We start from the raw sequence: 20,645 nt of genomic DNA, 5'->3' as shown, positions 1-20,645 counted from the left end.
CAAGTTTTTGCTCAACGAGATGTACTCAAGCGGGTAGTGCTAACCTTTTCAACTCCTTCTTCAGCTGTGGGGTCTCCATCATGGAGTAAGCTGGCATTGGTGTCACTGGAGTCCTGGGAGACTGGTTGCTCTCCTGACAGGCAGGTTCTGCAGCAGGATGAAATTACCACGATCAGACTTAGCACAGAAAGCACTTAAAATGGCTGATAGCTTCCCCCCACCTATATCTGGTGTTAGATATTCTAATAATGCATAATAATTAAGTAGTACGACTTTTCTGCAAGCTCTTTTACTTACTACTTACCTTCATATTGGACTGAACAGTCAATGCCTTTCTTTTTCTAGACTGGGACACTTGGTTTTAACTGACTTTAAAATGGAAAACGGCTTAAATCAAGACATAAGCCAGGTCTAGAACAAGCAATTTTTGCAAGGCAGTGAAAAAAGTATGTTTACTGAATTCTGTAAAGTAGTTCTGCTCTCAGGAAGGAAATGTCCTGAGAGACTTGACGAAGAAGAAACTGAGCAAGTCGAACTTCGGGGATCCTGAGTTAGACCCGGATTTAATGATACCTATTTACTGACATTGTAAAGCCCAGTCAGTCTCACAGGTCATGTTCTAAGCACCTGTTAAACTACTCACTTAGTATGGCACAATATTTTAATTAGATACTATGAGATCAATTATTGGTCTTAGGTGGAAGGAACCATGCAAGTGCAACACAGGTAAAATACGAATCCTTTTAAGTTCTTGAGACCAAAGAGGTTATGTCAGCATTTCATGTACTGTCAGGCATTCAAGAAGGCTCAACTCCTGCAGATCCCAGTGCAAGCCAGTGGCAAAGATGGGAAGAGTGCTGTGGCTCTCAGCCTTACGTGTGCCCTGTGACCCTTCACTGAACCCTGCACTCAGGGTATCTGATGGGCACTCAGAGGGCTGCTACAAGGGCCAGAACCAGCAAACAGAAGGCAGCACATGTCAAAACAACCATGCATCAGCAGGGTTTGGCAGGAAAGCATGCATGAAGCAAACCCACAGGCAGGGATAGGCACTCACCTCCAGCTGGCCTCAATACAAGGAAACCCCCTGCAGCCTGTGCTAGCTGCATCTTGTTGCTTACCAGATATCCTCACATAAGCACAAGCATCACTTTGTGAACGCATTAAAAGCAAAAGACTGTATAGAACACCCACTACTACAGGGAACAAATATCGACCAGCATGCAAGCTGAAGGTTCCTTTTTGTCTTGGTTAGTGTTTTTTTTTGTTTGTTTGTTTTATTCCAGGTACCTGGAGTTTCTGCAGCAAGTACTATCACTATCAAAGAACCAGCACAAATAAAACACAAGTAGGAATGCTCCAAGAATCTCTCATTTAGGTATGTTCTCCCCAACACCAGATGACTCCACCTTCTTTGTGCCTGGCCCTGGCAACTACTTCAGATTAGAAGGCCAAAAGCCCTTTCAACATATCAAGTGAACAACAGGTGGGATGACCACTTAAAATGAAAACAATTTAACATAGTTCAGTGAATCTGGTATCAATACAAGCTCTTACCAGGAGTCTTTACAAGATTTGCATCTGCTGCAGCTGACACCCTCTGCGACAAAGGAAGCATCTCTGGAAATTCCTCTTCCTCTTCTTCTCCATCCCAATCATCCCAGATTTTGGAGTTCAGGTAACTTGGTCTACTGCCCTCTGATGTACAGGCCTCAATAGGACTCTTTTCAAGACAGAAGAAAGTTGTTCTTCTGCCAGCAGGATTTCCTTGAAGAGGAGTACTGCCCTTAATTTCCTGTGCTTGGTCTGGGCTCTCCCACTGGTCATGTGAAGAGCCAGGTTCGGGACTGCTGGCAGCTCTGGTGTTGGCATGGCCAACCTGTTTGGAGCCCTGGCTGTTACCTCTGACTGGTGACAGATACTCGACAGGCCAGCACTCACCAACAGGAACTGGGGGTTCGTCACTAAGCAAGACACTACTGCTCAAAGAAGCTATACTTATTTCCTTCTCCCCCTCGCTGTCCTCTACCTCAACCACGCTGATGTTTGTTTTATCTTCCAATGACTGCTCATGGCCAGGAGGCACAGATTTGGACAAAACGGAGATATTAGCACATTTGCTTTTCATGTTGGTGTGGCCAGGGGAGAGGAGAATGGCATCCACTGCAGAAACTGGTGGGGATTTCTCAGAAGATGATTCTGCTTCTGGGCTGACGGAAGGATTCCTTTCACTGACTGAGTTCTCCAGAGGCAAATGTTTGTCTGACAATGCTGGTTCAGAAACATTTTCTAAATTCCTATCCATTTCATGGTTACTGAAAGAAGCTGCTAGGCTTCTTGTGCTGGCTTTAGGTCCTGTATTCTCTGAAGAGTTAATACTTGTGACATGAGTCTGTGTTGAGAAATTTCTGCTTTTGGTCAGAACTGGTGTGTCTGGCACTATCCAGGAGCTGTCTGTACCTGAAGAAACTTCATGGAGCCTTTTTTCAGGGCTCAGGTCTGGACTCTGCTTGCCCTCTGTACAACCATCTACTTGGCTGCTGAGAGGCAATTCAGTGGACATCTTTACACCATTACTTATATGCACCTTTTCTGTAATGACACATGAGACTTGTGTTGATTTCTGCTCTGTTTCAGTGACTGATGAGTTATATTCAGGTTTTGGTATCTCAGGACCTTGTTCTACATTTGTACATTTCAGTTGCCCAGAGACTTCCATTTCCTTCAGAGCAGAGCCTGACTCTGGTGACTTCTTGTCTTCTTGTAACTCCATTTCATCATCAGAAGATAAAACAATAACATCACACTTCTCATTCCCCTGAGCTGCAGGATCTTGAGTTCTGATAACCGGTGATGACAGCACTGGGACATTCATATGCTTGTTTAAATCAGTGTGGGGAAGCTCTGCTGGAGGAATTGTGTTCTCGTTTCCTGATGCAGTAACCAGCTCATTAGCTTTCTGAAAGAGTATTTCATTAGATGGGAATGATTTTTTCTTTTTATTTTGCTCTAATGCTGACACATGTTCTCTGGCAAGCTTTCTGTCCGATTTTGGAGACACAGGTGAAGAGCCGACAGCAGGAAAAACGGGCACATAAGCTTTGAAAGGAGAACCGTACAAAGAGTTTCTATGTGGAGAGAGGTCTTTTTGCGATTTGCTGTTCAGAAGAGAATCATTAATATCAACATGTTTTTCACAGAGAGTCTTTTCTGATTCTTCAATACCTTCTTTCATCAGGGAAGGCTCAGAGTAATCTCCCTGAGTTGCAGAAAATAAGTGTTCATAATTTTCATTTACATTAGTACCATTGTGGAAGCTAGAAAACTGTTTTTCACAGTGACTTTCCCCTTCTACATCACATGAGACCTGAGATGACTCGGAATCCTTCCCACCATCACATCTCCTAACGGTCTCTCCTTCATTAGTGGTGGCATCATGGGATGCTACATCCCACTTTTGAGGTTCACTGTGGTGAGGCACAAAAGGGATCTGTGCAACATTCATTCTTTTGCATCTATTTATATTCTGCATTTTCTCTTTTTGTGCAGACAAGTCACATTTAGATCTTTCCACATCATTGTCATCCCTCAGATCTTTGAAGCTGTTACTTATTGAAGCAGATTCAGACCTCTTTACTTCTTCCTCCTCCATCTGCTGGTTCATACCTAGGGCTGCCTCAGTGTCACTGGACGTGCTGCAGTCTGTTCCCTCACTCAATTCTGTTTCACATTGAACTATCTTTCTCTGAGTCGCAGCAAACTCATAGATTTCCTCTAGCTCCTGTTCACCCACCCCATTGTCATCTTCTTTCTCACATTCAGGGTTCAGGACAGCTGCTTCTTCCTCATCTTCACCCACCCATACTGACTTCAATAGGTCTTGGAAGTTCTCAGCTCTGTCCTCACAGTCTTTGTCATCCCTCACAGAGATCAGATCATCTTCTGAATCCACTCCAGAAGACACCTGGCTCTCTCCAGTGTTATTTTCACACTCTGCTATCAGCTCCCTCACACCAAACCTGCAAGGATATAATAGTAATGTTAATACCTTCCTCTTCCAGTATTTCTCCACCATTTGGCTGCCTGATCACTTGTGAACCTTGGAAGAATCTGCATGAGGAGCTTCGTTTCCTAACATACACAAGCTCCAGTGTACTCCTAAAATTCGGAATTCTCTTTACCAGGTGTCACCCACATAAAAGCACCAGGTTCATTTTTCCTTCTTTTACGTATGAGATTCAATGGCTATACCACTACACTGAAACCCCTTTGCCAATAGCACTGGTGGAAGTCCCATGGCATGGCAGGGGCTGGATGCCTGTTACGTGCAAGCTTCATGGCTTTTTGGTGTGACAGGGCACCTCTCTACATACATATTGTCAAGACCCAACCATCCACATCTCAGTTGCTCCTATTTCAAACTCTTTACTTAACGTGTGTCTAGGTTCATGAACGAGAGCACAGCTGATAAAACACATTAGTAAAACACATCCAATACGTTCTGCAAGCATTCTTTAGATTACACGTGTCAATAGTGCAATGCTTTACAAACCACACATCTTGATGATGTGTGTAGACATGTAGACACGCTCATCATCATTGACAACATCATCTGTCAATGAAAAGGTCCAGACAAAACTCTTGGCGAAAGTGGGCTAGGCTTATACTGAAAATAGGAAATCTCACACGGATATAACCTGAAGAGAGTCATGGAAAAGATGGGGGTAGGATGCTGTTACGTTCAGGTTTCACTTAAGATGTAAGCAGAGGACTATGGAAGTTGTAAGCTACTAAAAAAAAACAATGGAAGATCTCAGGTTGGGGTCATGGCTGAAAGCAGGGAAGGACCCAAAATACGTTCACAGTACAAACCTGGCAGCCAGAGCCCCGACCTGGGGCAACATCCCAGCAGGGATACCAGCATCAGCAGCATACAGGTATCGCAGGAACGCACAGGCCGCCTCTCCTGTCACGTCACTCAGCAGCACACGGCGCGTCTGCGCGTTCCCATCCTCCTCCACTAAGAACCCTTCCCTGTGAACCTGGGGTAAGAGGAAAGCAAATAAAGTCCATTTGCTGTTAACGGAACAGCAACATTAATGTTCTTATTCCTATCAGATTACTCCTTTCCTTCACCAAAGGCTTGGCCTAGGACCAGGACCTGAGGCCTCTGAAGGAAGCTAAAATGACCAGTTACGTAGAGCTTCAGATGAACAGGCTATTTCCTTCCTGACCCTAGAGTTGTTAGCTTATACAAAATTTGACTACTTGTTTTAGGCACACATATAAGAGATGGTCTTAGAGTTCTCCAGTCAGTTTTGAAATGCAGTTACTGCCCAGAGCACAAGTTGGGAGTTATCTACAACTTTCTTACGAGAGAGCTTCCTCTGATCTGTTTTAAATTTACCTTCATTTGATACACTGCCAAAATTCTAGTTCTCCTGGTGTCTCACAGGAAAAGAGACATCGTATAAACACTACCTCACTGAACTGGACCGTTGTCTGTGTGGGTCCAACTTGATCTCAGGTTTTGCTGAAAATGCTTCTTCAGTTCAGTAAGGTGTCACTTCCTTTGTAGCCAAATCATGTAATGTGCTATCTGAAAATCTGTCCAGGGTCAGGGGACATCATGCAACAGAAAGCATGAGCTCCAAAGCCATCTCTGATTCATTTCTTTCTCATTGTTACTCAAAAGCTGCAACAAATAAGAGCACCTATACAGAAAATAAATGTGAAACATTGCTTTGCAGGTAGGGACTTACTGGAAAACAACTCTCTGCAAGAATAAAAAACACAGCATGGGGGCCAATCTCACAACTGCAGTCACGCAAATGATTTCTGCCCATGAAAGCAGTTGCAGGGAATGGTGAAGCCAGATAGCGTTGCAGGGAAAAAGTAATAGAATCTGGCTAACACATGGTTTTTAAAATCCTGTGTGTTGTGGGCACAGGCATCTGTGCTAGTGGTTGAGAAGATCCCTTAATAAATTTCACATTAAGACCACTGTATGGCATATATGAGCCTACTTTTTCCTTTCCCCAACTCTCGTGGACCCCTTAGAAATGGCTTGAGGCACCTTGTGTGGGAAATGCTGCCAACATACATGAGGATAAAACTAATTCCACCGTTTCCAAAAGGGCAGCTCTTACGAAAAGCTTCTTTTGTTAGGAAGCTGATTGCATGGACTGGTGGCAACTCTGTGAAAGAGCAGAATTCAAATCCTAGGTTCACTGCCTTTCACCATGCCGACAGGAGGCTGCAAAGGAGCAGGCTGGGAACTATTCAACCCAAAATGTTTCTGGGAATACGGGAACTATTCACTACTCTTGCAAAACACGCAGTTCAGTGCAGCTTCCTCCAAACCAACTGTGAGAGTGGCAAAACCTCTATGCAGGCAATTTTCAAGTACTGCCCAGAATTCCTCTACTCTGTATTCAAGCTTCACAGCCTAGGTGGAAGGCAGGACACACCAAGATAGACAAGGCAAACTGCACTTGTACAGGTGCAAAAATTCAAGGTCAAAGAGCACGTAGGAAGTTTATTCCATTGCTCAAAGGCAGAATGCAAAGAAGGATCCTTGCCTCCCCATCGTCTCCCCACATAAAGTACTACATTTTCCACCACTTTGTCAGGATTCTGGCTTCCTGAGACAAAAAAAAAACAAAACACTACATGTCCAGAGGCACTTGTCATTAGGCCCAGCAGCTGACCCTGTGCTGATCCTGCAGCAGCACTGACCATAGGTGTGAGCAGTCTGGGCCTTACTGAATCAGAAAAGAAAAGTGTATCAACAGTACTTACAACCTGAACGGCCTGTGGACACCGTGCGTACAACACAAACATGTGGGCATAAATGACTTCCCCAGAGTCCACCTGGAACTGCACGTCACTGAAGTGGGGGTTGTTGACCATTGCACTGAAATCTTCAGCCAGCAACCTGAGGGAGGACTAGAACACGGAAGGAACACAAAGACAAAAGTTATATTACAGCTGTCAGACATTTTCCTAACAAATAAGGAGGGAAAAACCCAGTTGGTCAGTATTGCTTTATTGTGGGCCCCAGTCTGGATGCACTGCCATTGCCTTCTGCAGATGATCAGCAGCCGTATCAACTCAAGGTCTTCCATAAGACGAATATGCAGACAAGTCTGTCAGACATCTCTGGGGTTGCTTTCCTCCCCCTCCTTTCTACTTTTTCACAAACTCGCCATAGTGAAGAACAGGCAGCCATGCTGTATTCTACTCTACTTGCGTTACAGCACATTATCACCATCAGATCTTTGCCACACCATTTCCTGATGTGGTCTAGCCACTGCCTACAGTTGGCCTCTTGATCTGCTGCCTTCCACCACATTTTTAGGAAGCTGTAGTTTCCACTTTGATTGACTTGAACTCAATCCACTGTAATTATAGTAAGAGGAAAGAGGATGACTCAATGGTGGGGTAAGGAGCCTTTCTTTTCTTGTTCACTGGCTGGCAGTGACAGCTGAGAGCAGCTCTGCAGCAAGGGGCCCACATAGAATAAAACCAATGTAGGTGTCTAGTTCAAAGGAACTTCTGTGCTTGTTATGGAAACTCTTTTTGAAAATTTCACTCAAAACAAACGAACAACAACAACAAGAAAACAAACAATTTCTATTACAGTTCTAGAAGCCCTTGCTGGAATTTTAGGGAGGGCTTGTTGCCTGAGCTACCTGTGACTGGTTAATGGTGATAGTACGGTGAGGCCTGGGGTATGCTGCCAAAGACAGCAGCGATATACATTGTTTCTGCTCTGGAGCTGCTCCCAGTAAAACCCAATCCAGGCAATCCTCTAAAGACTCAGATCCCTCTAGGCAAGTGTTGTGCCTCTGGAGGTGGCCAGCGTGAAATACTGTCACCTCATGTTGAGAGGCTGTCTGACTGTAAGTGAAAAACAGTTTATACATAATACAATAGTCACCGACCTTGTGCTTTTTGAACCTACTGCAGAGCTGACGAAATGCAAGTTTTATTCTAGCAAACATCTGCATGAGATGCAGTTCCATCTGGACAGCACAGCTCTTTATTTTATTAGCAGGTTTCCACATTAGCTCAGTGGACTGTGGAAGCCCAACCTTTCTACTTGCTCCAGCATGTGTTTGCAGGCAGCCAATACTAATTAGCACTGAAACAGCAGCACACACCAGAACACGTCTTCCAGGTCTTCATAGGTGGGCTAGGGAAGACTGCGTGTCATGGCAGTGGTGTGGACTGATCTCCAAGGGGAAGACAGGAAGCTCAGTCTGGAAACTAATCCGATGTTTCTTGTTTTCTTATTCTTGGCAGGTAGATACCTGCAAGACAGTACCTCAGGAAGCCAGCAAACACAGACTCCTGATGCTGAGCTCCAGGCAACAAGCCCAGAACAGCTTTCCTGCCGATGCTAAAATTACAAGTCAAGAATGGGGAAATTAAATAAGACTAGAAAATTCCTGGCTGCACCATTCTCTGTGCAAAGGGAACGGATTGGTCCAAAGACAGTTCCAAGTGGGTAGGTGCTCCTGTCAGAGAGCACACCAAGACGCTCCCTCCTACCGAGGAGGCCAGCTAGACTGGACTCCACAGATGTGACAAGGCTCTTAAGCATGGGTGGTGGAGGTGTGCAGTGATGCAGTGAATGTATTTGCTCTACATGGTTACCACTGCCGTGTTCATATAAAGCACAAATCTCTTCAGCAAGACTTCGTTTGCTCAGCAATCATGAATCATAGAATCAAACCAGATGTGAACAAATGGTCATTCCGTTAGCGCTGGTAGCAACTGAGTTCCAACAACAGTATCAGAACAGTCTCTGTATCGCTAAAGGCCTTTGTTTTAATGTACACAGAAGTTTATAAAACAAGATACGCTTTCTACTAAGGATATTTTTAATACCTCTAAAGACTATCTACAGCTTCTGTAACAAGTAGCTGGGATGCCCATGTTTAGTACTGATTCGCACCTCAAAGATTTGTCTTCTTTCAGAAGTCTCTTAATTCTATATGCACAACATGAAATTGCCTTCTCAAGGCATCAAAATTTACCTTGCACCAAATTCTACTGCCTTTCATGGCATGATTATTTATTATCAAACCAAAGACAGTAAGCTTCACCCAGATAAAGTGGATGACCCCCTAATAGGATGAGTTAGGAGGTTTTTTTATATGCACTTTAATTGAAGAAAACTGATTATACATCCGTGGGAGAAAGGAGAGGTGCATCCAGGGTAAGATGTGATTTACGTAACACTACTGGCTTGATAAAAATCATCTGTGACCTTCTAGCCTATGGTCTTCACCTAGTCACCAGAGAGCACACTGACTGTTAATTAGTTCCTTTGATATGTGTTCCCACAATTGAGAATTTTATGTTCTAAATCCTTTTGTTGCTAATGCGATCTTCTAAGAAGCGCTCACCTTCCATGGACCTCAGAGCATTCCACCTCATCTGCCAGGCTTTTCTGTCTAAAACTTTAGTGCAAGTCAGTCAGTCCTTGCAAGGATTCTCTCTTCCATTGCTTGGCATGGTGTGGGGAGAAAGATGACAGAAGAGGAGCAGCTCCATGCAGAACCACCCAAAGTAGCTGGGTATGCGAGCCTGGATAAAGCACCAGGCAACTCTGTCTCTCCTGGACTCTAGCTAACACTCTCTGAGGTTGCCTGGGAATTAAAGCAGAGTGCCACCTACTGCAGCGCAGCTACAGCCCTGGTCCCTATCCCAAATATTCTTTGTGCTATAATAATTGTATATAACTGTTTAACTTGATTCTCTTTACATAAATGATGCACAGTTTGGCTTTATGTTACCTGCAATTTTAAATCATCTGTCTCATCAGGTGGGACAAGTACTGAAAAATTCACAGGCCTACTTGCAGACATCAAATAAATACCATGTCTGTTGATCTCACCTGTGCCCATGATGATTCCTGAGTGATTGTGAACCTTAAGCACCTCTTTGTTTCCACAGAAAGGAACGCAAAATATTCCATTCTTCTATGAATTGCACAAATGTGACAGCTTCTTTTTTACAGTAGTAAGCAAATACAAAAAAAGCACACAAAAAAAGATTGTCCTTACTCTCTTACAGCTGCTTGTCAGGAATCTCTTCTCTTTGAGTGCTGGGACAAAACCAGTATGTGGAGAGTCACTGGAAGTCAGTTCTTTTCCTCAAAGAAGAAAAAGCACATCGCAGATCATGTACAACTTCCTCATCAGACAGAGTGATGTACGAACTGCTAACAGGATCCCTGCCACAATGGCTCCCTGAGACAAATGCTATAGTCAGCCTGACTGGGTTGAAAGCTCAGCCTCTCTCCCTCTTGGCTTTTTCGGAGGGGTGTGGCTCTGGGCTGGGACAGGCTGTGGGTCCTTGAGTACCATTCAGCCATGAGCAGCACCAATCTGCAGCAGATCTGTGTGTGCCATTAACACCCAGATCAAGAACTGCTGACTGCAGCATGCTTCTCCACATCTCAGTTTCCCTCCAGTGAGAAAAAAAACTAGGGCACAGGATGGGGCACACCATGGCCTCTTTCTATCAGCCAGGCAGAACGCATCTTGGATCTGCATTTCAACTTAGAGTAAACGCTCATGGGCCCCGGTGCTCAAAGGCAGCCAGTGAAATCAGTTTTGCACAGCCCGAGCCCTGTGGAAGTCTATACAGTGCACAGAACACGATGTGGAGCGACAGAAGGAATTCAGGTCTTCAGAAATGGATTCACTTGCATTAGTGTCTGCATGGTGGCTTTTCTGCCCCTGGGCTGCTTTATACACACAATATACATTTATGTGTAGAAATGATTTCCCTCCCCCAGGAAGTTATATCTTCAGCGAAAACCCATGAGTAGTTTTATAGGACCAGCAATCATTTGCTGCAGCTTAGTAGGGGAAGAGGAATATTATACCCAAGTGAAAACACAGACAGACAGGTGATCTTATCAACCATGTTCTGTTTCACAAGCAACCAGAAGACACAGTACTTTCTGCGAAATGGCTAGGCCATTTTAAGGGATATCATTGACCTTAAAATGTGTAGTTGTGCACCACACGCAGCTATGACTGGAGAGGTTAGAGTAGCCCAGGGAGGAATTCTAGTTTTGTTTTTTTTTTTTTAGCCTCTGTATAGGTACAGATAAACTTCAGGTTTATGTACCAATGTACCAACATACAATCATCCCTCTTGCACTTCTCTTTCACCCAATAGTCTCAAGACGCAAAAAGACAGTGCACATAACAGAGTGTCCAAATAGCTGGTATGAACATTTTGGCCCAGTCATTAGACATGTCTGGGCTCCATCCTGGCAAAAAAACCCAAACTTTTAATAACTTTAGGAGAATTTAAAAATAAAATTTATTATCTGCTATCTGGGAGTTCTCTTTGATGCTGGGATATATTAATCACTTTAGAAATGTCAGTTTCACTGTAACTAAAGTTTACGGCAGAAAAATGTCCTGTCCCCCCCAGTATCACCTCCTGGATCAACTTCAGCATCCTGGGGGTAATGTCATGGCTCTCCTAACTTAGTACAGCATAAATCTGGCTCTGTGTAGCTGAAGGGACTTAGGGACAGGGCTCACAAAGCTGCCAGAATTTACCTGATTGCTCTGCTGCTTGAATGTGGTCAACATCAAGGTTCCGCTGAGTAAGGGTAAGTCCTTCCTTGGCCAGCTCAACTAGGTTCTGCAGGTTCTGAACGTCCTTCTGGCTGTGAGATAAAAACTGCCCATCTTCTTCAGGGCCTGACTTGAATTCATCAGAAGTTTGGTCTCTGACCTTTATGCAAGTGGGATCATGAGAACTGAGGTCAGGCTGAATTTGCTGAGATAGTTCTGGTTGATCGGATCCTACTGATAGCAGAACGTTGTCTGGCTTATGATTCTGATCAAAAAGGGGGGAAAAAGATACCAATAAATTAGGTCTTGTTGTATGTATTTGCAGAGCTCAGAATACTGTCTCTAGTTCATACTTTCAAAACATCTAGTAAAGGATTGCAGAATGTTCCCTGGGCTTCTGAGGCAAAAGCTCTCTGTAGTTTTATGAAGGACTCTCCAAAGAAAAGACAGCTCTAAAGAGAAAAAGAAAAAAGGAAACTACAATAGAAAATGCAGAAAAGGTGGTTTCACCAGGAGCATGCCTGTGCAGGCAACTGGCAAGTAGGGAGAGAGGATAGTGGAACTGTTCCCACTCCAATATCTAAATATTTCATTAAAGCTGGGGCACCTGGCAACAGCTGCAGCTGAAGCTGTCCAGGTGCTTCTGTTCAGAGATCTAAAACATTTTTGCAGTCACGTGTAACAAAAATCAACCTTTCACCTGTGAGCTGATGTTTTCCAGATTTGTTCTATTTCCCAATAAAAACAGTTTTGTTTGTTTATTTCTAAGTAGAAATAGAATTTTAGAAATAGAGATGTAGCCATTTCTTGGAATGGAAGGAATCAGATGGGAAAACACATTGTTGCCAGAACTTTAAAGGCCTTCTCACTTTTTATTTTTAAACTTTTCTGGCAGCTTTTTCTTTGACCAAAAGGTCAAAGATCTTCATAGAATGGAGCCTCTCTGCTACAGCCCTAGTTGGGGATAAGCCAATGAAAAGCTCTGGGATTTGACTACGGAAAAAGTATTAAACAAAGTACCTACATATGCACAGTAGTTTTTGAACAGAAGCACAAAACAATCCTTCCAGGAAGCAGTGAGGGAAGGAAGAGAAGTGATACCTGTCTTCTCAGAGAGCAAGTATGTAATAAGATGAGAGATTAAAAGACCTTTGTCTCCTTCTGTAGGAACTTTTAATAAAAAATACAGAGCACTGAAAGAGGCATGAAATCCAGATGAAAAACAGAACGAAACAGTGGAACTGAAAATAGGATCAAAGCTCATGTGCCAAGAGCCTGTGGGATGCACAGAGCAAGCCTGAAGTGCAAATACTTCACAACTGTGGGCACTCCCAGCTTCTCCTTTGTGAAAGGCAGAAGTATCAGTCTTCAGTTTAAACTTTTCACCCAATTCCTTGCTGTCTGAGTACAACACAGAATCATACCACATCCCAAGTCAGAAGGGACCCACAAGGATCACTGAGTCCAACTCCTGGCTCCACACGGGACCACCCAAAAATCAGACCGTGTCTGAGCACGTTGTCCAAACACTTCTTGAACTCCTGCAGCTCGGTGCCGTGACCACTGCCCTGGGGAGCCCGTCCCAGTGCCCGACCACCCTCTGGGTGCAGAACCTTTCCCTAACACCCAGCCTGACCCTCCCCTGTCCCAGCTCCATGCCGTTCCCTCGGGTCCTGTCGCTGTCCCCAGAGAGCAGAGCTCAGCGCCTGCCCCTCCGCTCCCCTCGTGAGGGAGCTGCAGGCCGCCATGAGGCCTCCCCTCGGCCTGCTCTGCTCTGGGCTGAATGAACCAAGGGACCTCAGCCACTCCTCACACGTCTTGCCCTCCAGACCCTTCACCATCTTCACTGCCCTTCTTTGGGCACTCTCTAACAGTTTTACGCCCTTCTCATATTGTGGTGCCCAAACCTGCACGCAGTGCTTGAGATGAGGCCGCACCAATGCAAAGTGCAGGACGTGGGCAAGGCTCATGTCAGCATCGGAGAAAAGTGCCAAGATGGAACACGTGAGCCAGGCTGCTGTAAACACAGACAAGCTAGTGGAAAAATGACTGGGATGCAGACCCTTCACTCAGTACTGTTCCCACCCATTTTATTTTCTGAAAGGTCAAGGAATAGCACGGTAACATGAACCTTGGTCTTGTCTCCAAAAGCAAGAAGTGAAAGTTCAAGATCATAAAACCTAACTGGGTAAGACAAGGGGACAGCAGTACAGGAGCAGTGAGCATGCAGAGGCAAAGGAACACTCTCTAAATACCATGTGATGAAACAGAAGAGTTGCAGGGCAAAGGAGCTAGGCACATACATACCAGAGCAAGGTCAAAAGTGTCCCACCTGCACAGGCTTCCAAGGTACAATCGGAGGGGTTAATCCAGCGGTGTAGAATAATTCAGGGTCACAAGGTCCTGTAAGAGCACTGATATTCCACAAAAAGCAGTCCCTGCTTTTGGGCAATGGCAAGAGCCAGGCTGCTTTCCCAGATTCATTCTCCAAAATCCTGCTAGAGGGAAGCTGAGGGGTGGGAGGGAATTCAGCCTCTTCTACAAGCAGCATAGCTACCCGTTCTTGGATCCTTTTGCGGGCCTTCTCTGGATCCTGAAGAAGTAATGGCGGAGGTGTACTTGGGCCTCTTTTACGCCGTTTTTTATCTTTAAAAAGAAAAGGAAGAGGAACCTAGATAAACAAATGGCTGAACACACAGGGCTCCTTCAAGTGTTGTAGTCAGGGGTGACCAAAATGCAGCTACAAGCTGAACACAGCTCTTAGGATTCCTGCAAGGAGTCTGAAGCCTCATATTGCCCCTGTTGGAGAAATTAACTCCAGAAAAGACTGATTCCTGCTTGCACTGCTCTGCTGGCTGTTGGAAGATGTCACATCTCTACAAAAAGTGACTATTGTGGAAGCAACTGCTATCTACGTAGTCTACCTCCTAGATCCACAGAACAGTGCCTATGGGTTTTGACTAGATCCTAGTGCTTCAGAAAAAAGAGAGAGGGAAAAAAAAAAACATCTGTGAAGGACTCTTTTGTGTCCTGGTCACTGATGATAACGAATCACAGCCCACACGACCACTGCACAGCTATTATTTGGCCATCCTGTATCTTACTAGATTTGTCTTACTAACGCCCGACCCCTAATCCAACTGGCAGAAGGAGACCTAAGCAGGGTTGTGAAGAGTAAAGTCCCCCCTCTATACAGCATGCAACACACTCCACTGGCAGTTATCTTCCATTCTAAACCCTTTTTGCACACGGAAATGGTAAAACACATGCTCAATGGCATGTAATATATGCAGGTCCACTCTAGAAAGAAAACAGAGACAAAAGAGACAAGGCTGAAAAAGCTGCATTGATCCAGGCTGCAGCAGGATGAGTAAGAAAAAATCTACTGCAAGAGAAATAACAATGATCTTTTCGTGTAATTTCAGTTTCACAGCTTACAAAAAATAACAGCTCATCTAAAGAATATTTTACAGTTTCAAAACAACCAATCAGTGGAAAAAAAGCATCAGATTCATAAGGGATTTCACTAAAAACCATGGACATGCCACAACCTTTCTTGACTGTATGTGGATTTCGCATATTGCTAAGCTCTGACAGCTTAAATAAAACAGAAACTGGGCTGTCTTCCGTCCTGTACCCAACAGGAAAGTTCAAGTGCAGAGCAGGCTAAGTTACATTACTTCTCCAATAACACAGCCTTTGACACTAACTCACTTTAACACATACCTGATCCTGGCTTCCATTTGATTGGCAAAGCAGCCACTGGTTTCACGTTTGTAACTGATTTTGCCTGTTCCTGCTTTTCCTGCTCCAACAGAGAGCGTGACATTGCCATAGCAACCAGCAAATCTTCATCCTTAGTCTCCATTTTGGCCCTCTTCTGCTTGTTCTTTGAGTCCTCTTTGGAGGAGCCTTTTCGCTTTGACCTGCTTGGTTGATTGCTGAAATACAAGAATGCAGCAGGAAGCCCAAGTTATTGTGACTGGATCAGAGACAAGAAACACTGAGCATTCCAGAGAAGCTGCTCTGCTTCCACAGAGAGATTCCCATATCCAGGATAATGAGAAGCTATTTGCGGTGCCTTCTTCCCCAGCAGAGAGCAAAAGATTCCTTAGCACCCATGGAATTTAGAGCAATTTTGAGAAAATCTTATTTTGAAAAGGTAAGAACACAAGACCACAACAGTGACGTAAGTTGTGTGTGTTTTTTAAACATCTGCGATCTCTATCCTAAATGTTTTAAAAATGTGTATCAAAGGGGGAAAAAAATAAAGTTGAAGCAGGGCGAAAACAAGATCGCCAAAAAATGCCCTCCCAGTCTCTGTTTCCTTAGTGTACAGGCAACAGTCCCTTCTCAGCACAAAGGGACTTACGAGCCCTCCTACAAATTCAGTCAGGCACAACTTGCTGTACTCTGAAGATTCTGCTCAAATCCAAGACAACAGATGCAGCTCTGCACCTAGCACGTTTCAAAACATCAGCTCTGCTTCCTCCTTGGCTCGAGGTGTGAAGCGCATACATCCACTACAGCCACGAGCTGAATAGCTGAGCCATTGGCAAGACAGATGCTCGGGAGAGACTGCATACGCTCGTACTACGTGTTCTGCTTAATAAGCTCAAACACACCGTTCAGCTTTACTGCGTAACTGCCTCACGGAGCACATATATTTCTGACAAAACAGTGTAAAGTTCTTTACTCCCCATTTTGCTCCTGCCTGATGATTTTTAAAGTCATCCACTACCTGACCACTTCTGAAGGAAAACAACATATTTTGTTCCAGCTAACTGCCACACCCTCCTCTCGTGGTACTGGGTCATGGCTCTGCCTGACGTTCTTTGGACTTGGGGGCCCCCAGCATGTGAGTCTGCCTTGCTTCCACAGTTCTTTCCCAGGAACGCAGGGTCAAGTTCTCTCAGGACAAAGACAGTAATCAGCACATTTTATTTTCACCAGCTTACCTGGGAAACTGTAGAGGTGCATCACCAAGTGTGGACACCTGCAACTGCACTGCCTCAAGAAGCATCTTAGGGGGAACATCCATCTCGACAGCACAGCGCTTCAAGTGACTGACTCGGCTCTGGGGGGTTTGGAATTGCTTCCCACAGATGGGACATTCAGGGACCAGTGGTTTGCTGGAGGATGACATCTGCGCATCTTCCATCTCATCCAGACACCTGTGAGACGATGGCAAAGCTTTAAGGCTATCCATGCTAAGATTTAAGCCTTACTAAAGAAAAGGAAGCACAACCATCTCTGATATCTGCAACAGGCAAAGAAACATCCCCTGAAGAAATAAGAATTATGTACCCACTGCTGTGATGGATATGACATGTAACAGATACACAGAATTACAGCCTCACGGGCATATTAACAACATGTTGCTTAGAAGCAAGTACAAGTAATTAACTTCTTTAATTTCTCTCTGTGTCCATCACCTAATCCCTCTTTCTGCATTGATTGTAACATTCCAGATAATTTCTAAACCACCATTAAAAACAGAATCATGCTACCAGAGAAACAGTAGGTCTTCCTCACCCGGACCATGACTATTTCTTGTCCTTCTTAGTGCTTTTGTAGGCATGACGAAGTGCAGTGTTGAGAATGCAAGCCATTTTCAAGTCAGATATCTCACTTGACAAGGACAGTGTTTTGTGTCACAGAAAGTACTTAGAGTGCGGGATAACGAACTTCTAATAATTTCTGGTATGCCAAGACTGTTTAAAAGTCTTAAAGGTTCTTTTTCTGCCCTCTCCAAAGAGATACAGTGTCTGTTTTCTTTACAAAGCATGTTATAAGAAGCCCTCCCTGATTAGGGAATGGCACACAGAACCAACACAGGTAGAGCTGTGTAAAAGAACATTCATCTGACGCACTAACACTGGTGATTACAAGCTTGCCAGTGCATCTATCCACCTGCAGCTTTACATCTCATGATGAAGACTGCTATCAAAAAATCCACTGCCACTATAACCCTGCAGTCTCATCCTATGATTGATTACATGTTTAACAGTTCAGAAAACAGACTTAATTTCCAAAAAGCATTTCTGATACACTGTCGCTGATTTACACTGTCTGTCCTCTCAACCAGCAATAAGTATCCAAAGACAGAAACAGCAGTAACGCCTCCAAAACTGCAGCTGCAGACAGTCCAAAAGAACTCAAGTCACTCAATAGCAAGATGTATGACTGGACAAACCAAGTCATTCCCGAGTCCCTTAAAGTGCCTTAATGAAGCACGCACAACTGTTCAAATGTGTTGTTTCTGATCCTTTCTCAATAGAGAAGCACACAATTTACAAAGAGCTATCTGCATATAACATACTAACAGTACTTGATATTTACCACTAAGGAAACTGTTCAGTTAAGGGCGTTGATATCCATGTAGTTGCACACCATTCTGACAAAAGAGAAGGCAGGGATGCCTTCCCTTAGCCTCTCCACTCTCACTGCCAAGCGTTGTAACACAACTAAGTCATCTTTCTGAACAGCATCACTTTTCCCTCTGCAAACAACTCGGGTATGCAGTGACATAGTGACATTCTAGCTGTCCTTATACAAACAACTTTTAGCTAAATAGAGCAAACATTACCTTGCTGGCTGAAATTGGCAGATCTGCAATAGTGGGTCCTCATTAATCTTGCGAGCCACTTTACAACCACAGCCCCTCTGCAGCACTACTGATGAAAGCAGCATTGGCTTTAACGTGTTCGTGCAGAAGCCCTGCAGCGCGACACAATCAGCCACTGCTTTGAGATCAAATGAACTTGCTAATTCAGGCCATAAAAGTCAATGTCACCACATAGACTCCCCTGCTACCGGGTTCTAGAACGGCCAAGCTGACCTAACAGTCTGAGGTTAATGGGGAGAGGATGCAGAAAGGACGAATCAAGCTGGCCCTTCACCTGTTAACGTGCTGCTCTCGCCGTGTTGAGTTCATGGCTGAGAGATCCTTTTGGCAGATCTGACAAAAGAACAAGCCTGCATCCTCCAGGGCTTCCTCTTTGGTTTCCTGCTGAAGAGCCAAAGCCAGAGCACCATCATGCTGCATGGATGGAAGATCATGGATATCTGGCAAAGAAGGGAGAGTTAGCTAAGACAGAGAACTAAGAATCCTGTATGGAAGCTGTGGAGCTGTTATTTTTGTCATTATTAAACTAGACACACAAAAGTAATTGCAATCTTTCTCTTGCATCTTTACACCTGATCTCTCATAAAGTAGCGTACAACATGCACTCCTTAAACAACACAAAACTGCACTACCCAGGGAGCAGTAGGTGGTGATTTATTCATAGTACATCACACGACAGAGCCAAAGGCGGGAATGCTTTGGCTAAAGCTGCTAGGGAGAATGCGGAATCTTATACATAACGTACTAAACACAGCAGATTTTGTGTCGATGCAGAACAAACAGGGTCTTGACCTAAAAAAGAATGAAGGCAGAGTACAATTTTTGTTGATTCAGTTCATCTGCATAGAACACATTACCTTTGTGGAAATCTTGGAAATCTTCCAAGGATGGGGTCAATCTATGAGTCATATTTACCTAACAGCTACCTAACACCGTCCCAAGGGAAGGATGACAAGGTTGACTGATCCTGTCACAATCTCAACCTGTTTCCAAAAAGTCAACTATCCCTCCAGAATCTAACATGAGATTAATTCGGCCTCAGAGAAGAGCTGGGAGAAAAGAACGGATTGTCCTTTAACAATTGAGAAAGCAAGTTTACTCAGTGATCTGGAGTGATTTATTCCGTGCTGCACACTGAGCCACTAGGCTAGCTGGGAACAAAGCCCAAGAATCTGCACTGCTTTTCATGCAACCGTTCTAACCAGCCCACAGCACTCTTTCTGCACGTACAAGAGCTAACGGGAGAAACGTACCATTCTCTGGTGAGTTCTGCTCCTGGCTTTCATCAGGAAAATCCCCGCTGGCTACAGACTTCGGCAAGCTATCGTCTGTGCTGTGTTTTAGCTGCTCAGGTGCCACTCTCTTGAACTGCTGCATTCTCTCCACTACCAGCTCTGCTACCCGTGCCTTTGGTCCTGCGAGTGGCGGTATCTTTGAGGTGGGTGAAGAGCAGGCCCCTGGCTGTGTAGCAGGATGGAAGGATAATGTAGTCTGGGAAGAGCCATTCAGAGCATTTACTAGAAGGGAAGAAAACACCAGAGCTTTACCAGTCAGTATTAAAACAAGTAGCTGAGCTGCCCCAAGAGCTGGGGGGAAGCCTCCCCCCCAACAGCAGCCTAAGCCAGGCTCAGCTTTGCAACACTTAGTCTTAAAAAGAGACCTGAACAATGTGCTTGGCTATTACATGACTTTATACTTGATAACTATAGTAACAGTATCACACTTCTGTGCTACAGTGCAGTTAAAATACCTCTGTATCCCTTTTAGAGGAAGGACTATTAAGGAAGACCTCACCTGAAGGTCACTAGCGAGGGCAACAAGCAGTGCAGCCCTATAGCCCCCCTCTTCTGTCCCGTGCTTCCTGCTGTTCTTCACTCTGATCTCCAAACCCTGACTGACTCATACGTTCAGGGTCTGAGATGAGGAACCAGGAGTCCCGAAGAGAGGTGGTAAGAAGCAGCAGGCAGAAGTAATGCCAGACTGACACCTCAGCGTACCCCTGCTCTGCTTTGAGGTGTCCTGTGCATACAGGCAGCACGTGAGATCGGACCAAAGAGCTTGCTAGCCCAGTGTCTTGTCTCAGTGCAGTCAGCAACAGACACTTAAGAAAGGTTATCAGGACAGGCCATGTACAAAGTAATCCCTCCTGGTTGACCTTATTCATCAGTTTAAGTTCGTGTACTGGTGACTGCACTCTGGCCATCATGTTCAATAACTGCTGAAGGACCGATCCTTTATGAATTAATTCACACCCTTCTTAACTCATTTATATTTTTAACCTTGACAACATCCAGACAATTTATTTCTCAATGTAACAATGCACTGAGTGAAAAGGCACCTCGATACATTCTAGACTTACTTCTAGATGATTTAAGGGTGATTTTCTAAGTTCTGATATTGTACAA

General features: G+C 44.5%; 2 protein-coding genes across 10 annotated transcripts in view; both read right to left on the bottom strand.

Moving 5' to 3' along the window:
* Positions 1-20,645, bottom strand: part of SLX4 (SLX4 structure-specific endonuclease subunit) — a 32,227-nt gene that overhangs the window by 2,879 nt on the left and 8,703 nt on the right. For 8 of the 9 annotated variants that reach the window (XM_080556269.1, XM_080556268.1, XM_080556266.1 and 5 more), the window contains 11 exons: positions 19,494-19,757; positions 18,515-18,680; positions 16,571-16,786; positions 15,339-15,553; positions 13,945-14,258; positions 11,595-11,877; positions 10,077-10,165; positions 6,802-6,948; positions 4,873-5,042; positions 1,558-4,019; positions 45-147 (listed from right to left, as the gene is read on the bottom strand). In XM_080556269.1, the coding sequence (XP_080412395.1) occupies positions 45-147; positions 1,558-4,019; positions 4,873-5,042; positions 6,802-6,948; positions 10,077-10,165; positions 11,595-11,877; positions 13,945-14,258; positions 15,339-15,553; positions 16,571-16,786; positions 18,515-18,680; positions 19,494-19,757 (4,429 nt within the window). The remainder of the gene's footprint in view (positions 1-44; positions 148-1,557; positions 4,020-4,872; positions 5,043-6,801; positions 6,949-10,076; positions 10,166-11,594; positions 11,878-13,944; positions 14,259-15,338; positions 15,554-16,570; positions 16,787-18,514; positions 18,681-19,493; positions 19,758-20,645) is intronic. The other variant, XM_080556270.1, reaches the window with a different exon arrangement.
* Positions 1-20,645, bottom strand: part of HMOX2 (heme oxygenase 2) — a 53,203-nt gene that overhangs the window by 24,022 nt on the left and 8,536 nt on the right. The window lies entirely within an intron of this gene.

This window comes from Anser brachyrhynchus, assembly GCF_964034855.1.
Source record: "Anser brachyrhynchus genome assembly, chromosome: 15".
Lineage (NCBI taxonomy): Eukaryota > Metazoa > Chordata > Aves > Anseriformes > Anatidae > Anser > Anser brachyrhynchus.
Note: the sequence above shows the minus strand (reverse complement) of the source record. Positions and strands in the feature narration are given on the sequence as shown.